We start from the raw sequence: 7,662 nt of genomic DNA on the forward strand, positions 1-7,662 counted from the left end.
ATCTGTGATGATATTTCAACACAAAAGACTTCAAGGTATTCATGTTAGGATTTGAAATTACAGGAACTATTTTTATCAGTAAGTATGATCGATAGACGTTCATAGTTTGGTGTTTAATCATCAATAGTTGTTTGTAATTTGAAAGGAACAAAAAAGTATGAGTTAGATTAATGACAAAGTATCCCTGCCAATGACACATAAAATGGCACAATATTAATTTTTGAATTAAATGAATTGTGTCTGAAAACAGCTGTTATGAACCTCTCAATTACAAACTTGATCAATATGAATTTGCAGCTCAAAAATAGTAGGTAGCATAATTTGTACAGCAAATATTAATTAAGTGTACCTTAATTCTTCACAAAAATTTTACAGGAAAAATTGTTTGTAGTGCATTATGTGAGAAAAGGAAATAGGTAAATAAACAAATCAACAAACCAAACCATCCTTTGTGTAAAGTAAATCTGTTAGCTATAGAAATCACCCATTCTTTACAAAAAGATTTAAGATGATGTGTGTTTTAAAAAATATACCTTGTAGTAAACTTTCCCGAAGAAAACACAACCAGTTATAAAAGACATGTAAAAACACTTGTGAACACACTATAAATCATCTCTTGGTGTTGACATTCCAGCTTTGAAAAAAAATGTTGGTCTCTTGACTTGACAAGATTTAGGTCTAGTGGCGGAAATCAGAGCGACAACCAGAGACTGGAACGCTTGTGATGGAAAATGGAGCGGAAATTTAAGAGTCTGTGATCTCTCTTGATGGGTGACAGTGATGGCCCATTCTGTCCAGGATGACCTTTGGTCAAATTAGTTTTTTTCACTGGGGTCTCAGCTAGTCATTTTTTTATGGTGGTGATAATGATTTTTAGGAGCTCTGTAGCTTTGGACTGCCTGGGGGTCATAGATTTTATTGTAGTAACAGAATATACTTCATGGAATGTACTTCATGAGCAAGGGTCAGCAGCTCAGCTGTGGCCCACAACATATTGAAATAGAATCAACAGCTCGACATGGTCCACACTATAGTGAGATAGGGTCAGCAGCCCAGACATGGTCCACACTATTGTGAGATAGGGTAAGCAGCTCGACATGGTCCACACTATAGTGAGATAGGGTCAGCAGATCGGACGGGGTCCATACTATAGTGAGATAGGGTCAGCAGATTGGATGGGGTCCATACTATAGTGAAATAGGGTTAGCAGCTCAGACATGGTCCACACTATAGTGAGATAGGGTCCACAGGATACTGAGATAGGGTCCACAGGATAGTGAGATAGGGTCCACAGGATAGTGAGATAGGGTCCACAGGATAGTGAGATAGGGTCCACAGGATAGTGAGATAGGGACCACAGGATAGTGAGATAGGGTCCACAGGATAGTGAGATAGGGTCCACATGATAGTGAGAGAATAATCAAAACATTTCTCTGTCTCTGATTGGCATTATCCTGTTTGTCTAGGTTATTCACTAATGAAAGCAGGTCCAGAATGTAAATTTCATGGCATTTACCTTGTGTTTAATGTTACTGGAGAAAGGGGAAACTGAGATGTTAAAACTAAACAACCAAGGACGTTGATCTCTTGTAATATTATAGGTTTATCGTTGACTTGGTCCCAAATAAGTTAAATTGTTTTTTATTTACAGGCGAGGAAAGCTATACACCGAGGGGCTACAGCCGTAGTGTTTGACATCACAGAGGTACCCAGTGCAGCAAGCGAGGTATTGACTTCATTCTAGGACATACAGTCTTGTTTACAAAACAATCCAAAATTTGAGAAATTTTCTTAGTATTATGTTGGAAAGATTTAAGTAAAAATATAGAAAATTTCTTTAAATGAAGAATTCAGATTGAAAAAAATTTCAGAATGTTGATTATTCTGCACCTATATTACCTACCTGGAACATACAATCAATATCAAAATTGGCCATTAAATGAAAATATAAAGGAAAAATGTTGGTGTTGTAGCTAAATTCTCGAACAGAAGACCAACTGGACCGTCCTGTCATCGTGATCCATGGACTGGAGGCTGTGGAGCTAATGCGTATCATTGAGCAGACAACAAACAAAGCTAGAGCCAGAATTCGATCCCAACACCAGCAACAACCTATTGGACCTCCGGTGAGTTACTGTTATTTTTGACAGGTCATGTTCTTATTGTTTTCAAAAATTTAACAACCCTGTTTCAATCGTCCTTGAGGAAAATTTGTTTAATATCATATGACTCGAGCTCTCATCGATGCTAACCATTTGTTGAAAATTTCTCCAATGACATGTTACTTACATTAATACATATTTGTACAAATAATTTATATTTGACATGAATGGTATGCAAGGCTTTATGGTATTCTTATTGTCTATTTCAGAAAAGTACCAAAGAATATTTTGACATGGGCATTTTTGTCGCTGTGTTTTTCCTTTTCTGTATCATCTGTATCATAGTCATTTTAAAGGTAAGACTTGCACTTACACAAACAATCTTGTGTCTTGTGTCAAACAATTGTAGACATGTCTAGTGCAAAACCTTCTGAAATATGCCTTGTGTTAAAACTATCTTAGACATGTCTAGTGTTAAACCATATTCAGTATGTCTTATGTCACAACTATCTTAGACATGTCTAGTATTAAACCATATTTGATGTGTCTTGTGTCAAAACTATCTTAGACATGTCTAGTGTTAAACCATATTCAGTATGTCTTGCGTCACAACAATCAAATTTAAATGTCTTTTATATCTGTTGCAGAGTTAGAATTTAGGTATTCTGTGCACACTAGGTTTAGATCTTCGGGATTCTTTGCTAATCTAATATTGCTACACATTGAGGAAATTGATGTTTTCTTCTTGTTAAGTACAGACATTGTCTTTATACACGCTCAGACAGCCTTATCACAAATTTCAATGATCAATTTGGTGTTCTTTTTTTTTCAGTTAAAGCTGAGACATCGAGAGCAACAGGTAAATTATAATCATGGTTTGTGAAAGACAACAAAACATTTTTGTTGATAGTCTTCTGTGTCTATGGAACATGCTACATGGGTTAAAAAAACAACTTTGTTAATCCCTATTAGTAACTACTTAACAGTTCCCAGTTTTGCTGTAAAAATTATCTTTTTTTTTTTTTTAATTTTCTTTTTTAAAATGTTTGGAAATTTAGTTCATAGTACTGTTCAGTAAAAATGAAAACATGGGTAGATGAGAATGTTTCTTTGATATTTTAGACATCAGATCCAAGTAATCAGGAGAGTTCCACTTAATGTGAATATATTTCTATTGCAGCTTTCAATGTCTGCTTTGGCAAAACGTGCAATATCCAAATTGGAAACAAGAAAGTTTAAAGGATCATCATCGGGGAAATCCCTGAGGGTTCAAACCCCTGTGTCCGACATCTACAGTAACTCGTCTGGCTGTGAAGGATGTGCAATCTGTCTGGATGAGTACACAGAGGGACAGGTAACTTAGCAACCAGCCACATTGCTATGACAATGTCATTTTAGAATTGTAGAAACATTTCTGATCGGAAATATTGATGAATCATTTATTGAGTGATGTTTGTTATGTAAACAACCCCAAACTGTTGATGGTGAATTGTTTATGTAATGTAAAGCAAGGTTTTTTTTATTTTATTAATTCCTTTCTCAAAAGTAATCAAATATCTTGTCACATGTATGAGGCACTTATGTACACATAAAGTGAATGCTACCTTAATAAACTGTTCCTGTACAGTGACAAATTCATACATGTGTTTGCCAAATCTTATACTGGTACCTGCCATTTCGTTGTAGATCCTACGAGTGTTGCCATGTTCCCATGAGTTTCATCGTCTCTGTGTTGACCCGTGGTTAGTCACACACAGAACATGTCCACTTTGTCTCTTCAATATTGTTGGTAGGTATATGATAAACCATCGTCCATAGGTGAACTGTAAAATAATATTGGCAGGTTTATGATTAATTATGTCTGTAGGTGAACTATAGAATATTGTCAGCAGGTTTACGATAAATTATGTCTGTAGGTGAACTATAGAATATTGTCAGCAGGTTTAACTATAGAATATTGTCAGCAGGTTTACAATAAATTATGTCTGTAGGTGAACTATAGAATATTGTCAGCAGGTTTACAATAAATTATGTCTGTAGGTGAACTATAGAATATTGTCAGCAGGTTTACAATAAATTATGTCTGTAGGTGAACTATAGAATATTGTCAGCAGGTTTACAATAAATTATGTCTGTAGGTGAACTATAGAATATTGTCAGCAGGTTTACAATAAATTATGTCTGTAGGTGAACTATAGAATATTGTCAGCAGGTTTACAATAAATTATGTCTGTAGGTGAACTATAGAATATTGTCAGCAGGTTTACAATAAATTATGTCTGTAGGTGAACTATAGAATATTGTCAGCAGGTTTACAATAAATTATGTCTGTAGGTGAACTATAGAATATTGTCAGCAGGTTTACAATAAATTATGTCTGTAGGTGAACTATAGAATATTGTCAGCAGGTTTACAATAAATTATGTCTGTAGGTGAACTATAGAATATTGTCAGCAGGTTTACAATAAATTATGTCTGTAGGTGAACTATAGAATATTGTCAGCAGGTTTACAATAAATTATGTCTGTAGGTGAACTATAGAATATTGTCAGCAGGTTTACAATAAATTATGTCTGTAGGTGAACTATAGAATATTGTCAGCAGGTTTACAATAAATTATGTCTGTAGATAAACTATAGAATATTGTTAGCAGGTTTACAATATGCGATTGTCCATGGGTAAACTATAGAATATTGTCTGCAGGTTTATGACAAAACATGTCTAGGTGAACTGTAATATTGTCGGCAGGTTTATGATATAAGATTAATGGTAGGTATACAATGAAAAATTGTTGGTATGTATGCGATGTTACAGTTTAGACTGTTGAGTTTTTATGATGATGATTTTTCAAAACAAACAGGATGAAAATAAAAAATAATGTGTTTGAATATTTAATTTTTTAATGGAAAATAGTAAGAAATGAAAATGAAGGGAGAAACCTCAAGGAAGTTTACTGTTAGAAGATTTTCATGTTTTAAGCATTTTGCAAATTGAAAAAAAAAATTAGTAGTTATTGTAGCTACTTCTGTGATAGTGCTGTGGATTTACCAGAATAAGAAATGTACAGATTGACAGAAATCATTTTTATTAGTAGGGTCAAAATGAAAGTTGATATCGTGTTATTACAGCTCAGCCAGAAAGTTCTGTGGACCAGGAGGAGCCAGTGAGGAATGAACCTAGAACTCAGTCTAGTTCAAGGCCAAGTAGACATGAAGGACAGTATGATATCCCTCGAAACAGTTCGTATGAGGTGCATAACAGTAACACTTCAGCATATCAACAACTTTCACACACTGAATACCTTCATTATGTTCATCCCAGCAGAGACTCCCGTTCAGCAAGACGGCTGCTTCATCATGGCTGTCCATCTTGTGAGGGAACTCTTGGATCATCACCGTCATCATGTAGTTCATATTTAAGAGAGTTTCATCCAAACTTTTCAGGAGGCCATGGAAAACGACCACCAGGGTCCAGTGAACTCTACCAGAATGTGCCCTATGCTCAGGCTGTAGCTCCATGTTGTAACTCCTCGCACTCCCACACACAGTATCATTCCACTCACAGGTTAGGGTACAGTAGCGCCCCCTATGTGACTACAAGTATATATAACTCAGGGATATCTTACTCACAATGTATGTCTGTATATGGTCGAGGAGGAGGTGTGACAGAGCAGTGTAGACGTCACACAAAGACAATGTCTTATCACGTTGCACCTTTCTATACTGGTCACACATCAAGACGTTGCAAATACCCACGGCCTTTTGTATGTGAGAGTGAGCCGGAATACAATGGAAGTGGGCGGGACCTGAGTGTGACCGCTCAGTATGGAAGCTGTAGTAGTAGTGGGTCAGACAGAAATCCCAGTAGTAGTAGCCTCGAGTGTGAGCTTTGTCGGAACATTCTGGACAGTAACCACAGCACGTACGGCAGCAGTGACATGCGTGACAATAGTGATGCCAGCAGCTGTGAATCCAATATTTTCTGGGGAGGAGCACCAGACCAAATGTGTACCGATGGCAGTTCTGACCATAACTCCTTACCAGACATTACAATGCATACAAACACTGCAGAATTTTGTGACTGTAAATTGTGTTCAGGGGAGTTAAATCATGGAAATCAAGTTTATTGTGAAAAAAACTCTTTTAATGCAGAAAGTCAGTGTATATGTAATAGTGAGTCTTCACTCAACCTTAGTGAGCTCAGTGGGTGTGATAGTGTACATTCGTCTAAGGAAATTTTGTGTGAAAACTGTGCTAGCAGTCAGGAAACAGTGAAAATGTGTGCAAGGGGAGATAACTCCAGTATGTTGGCCAGTGAGAATGATACCTCACGCTGTGTTGATGTTTGTTCAGATACTAGTCATGTTATAGTAAAGGACAATTATGGACGACCTTTACCTGAGAGACACAAAAACCCTGATGTTAGAGAGGCGGAGTCTGAGGCTAGGGCCGGCATCGTGATGGTGCACAAACAATCATGTGATAAAGACACAAGTTTTTGGCAAAAAGATGAATTATATAGCTCCGAAGGAGATTCCTCACAGTCACCTTTACTAATAGCTGGAAAACCAAATATTCCCTTTAATGATAGCCAGGAGCTTGAGGAGTCTAGAACTTCACAAATCAACAGGTTTCCTCCATTAGTCCCTCGACCAGTTACTAAACAGTTGGATTTCAGCATCATTAGCAGGAGACTTACACGCCTTCTCTCTCCTAGAGACATGTTTCCAGAGGCTCATGGGTATTGCCCCTGGCAACAGACATGTGATAGTTGTCAAAGCAACGAGGCTGCTTCTCACCCATCCATGGTGGTTTACTCAGAAGAAGGTAGGGCTAGAAGTAAGGGTATACTAATTATATTAATAGAATAAGTAGTATTTCATTATTATCTATTTATTATATAAGTTTACTTTTCCTGTTTACAGGGTGTTATAAGAGAGGGAATTTGAGGCTTGAGTTTTCAATAAATGTGATTGTTAGTGGTCAAAAGTGTTTGAAAAGTTATTTTAAAAATAATGATGTTAAAAAAAGCATGATCTTTAATCGATATTAGAATACATTTTTTTAAAGGCTGATTTTTTTTTCCAGGCGAGTACTTGACTGTTCCACTTGATGACCAAGACCATTACAACTCGGTAAATGCTGTGTAATTGACTTCACAAATATTTGTGACAGACATGGCATTCATCTCCATGTGTCCCTCCTAGCAACTCATCTTCCATGTACAGCACCTGTGACAGTTCTTTCAGTATTCAGGGCTAACGTTTTCTTTATTTCTGTGAATATGCATTATATAAGTGATTTTGTTTCAAATCTTCAGTTAGTTAAAGATCTTTTCCTTTTTCTGTTATTTGAATCAGTTGGTTTGATTATCTGCGAGAAATCTTCTCTCATTACTGTATACAGGGAAACATTCACCCGAACAGATCATTTGTACCCAGTGTTAATATTCATACTAAAATACTGCAAAATGTGTATGTTTCAATCTTTAACCTTCAACTTCAAGAAACATTTTCTTTGGGTTGTTGGCTAATGGGTGAACTGAGTCCTCTGTAAAGTAC

At 36.4% G+C, this 7,662-nt stretch overlaps 1 protein-coding gene across 1 annotated transcript in view; it reads left to right on the plus strand.

Moving 5' to 3' along the window:
• LOC132552513 (E3 ubiquitin-protein ligase ZNRF3-like) overlaps positions 1-7,425 on the plus strand; it is a 53,520-nt gene extending 46,095 nt beyond the window's left edge. Inside the window, exons 3-10 of the mRNA XM_060216696.1 lie at positions 1,652-1,726; positions 1,974-2,126; positions 2,372-2,458; positions 2,935-2,961; positions 3,283-3,456; positions 3,789-3,891; positions 5,231-6,928; positions 7,190-7,425. Coding sequence (XP_060072679.1) covers positions 1,652-1,726; positions 1,974-2,126; positions 2,372-2,458; positions 2,935-2,961; positions 3,283-3,456; positions 3,789-3,891; positions 5,231-6,928; positions 7,190-7,251 — 2,379 coding nt within the window. The 3' untranslated portion in view covers positions 7,252-7,425. The remainder of the gene's footprint in view (positions 1-1,651; positions 1,727-1,973; positions 2,127-2,371; positions 2,459-2,934; positions 2,962-3,282; positions 3,457-3,788; positions 3,892-5,230; positions 6,929-7,189) is intronic.
• The last annotated feature ends 237 nt before the right edge of the window (positions 7,426-7,662 follow it).

The sequence above is a fragment of the Ylistrum balloti genome, unplaced genomic scaffold, assembly GCF_031769215.1.
Source record: "Ylistrum balloti isolate Yb309-2 unplaced genomic scaffold, AGI_CSIRO_Ybal_v1 Utg370252, whole genome shotgun sequence".
Lineage (NCBI taxonomy): Eukaryota > Metazoa > Mollusca > Bivalvia > Pectinida > Pectinidae > Ylistrum > Ylistrum balloti.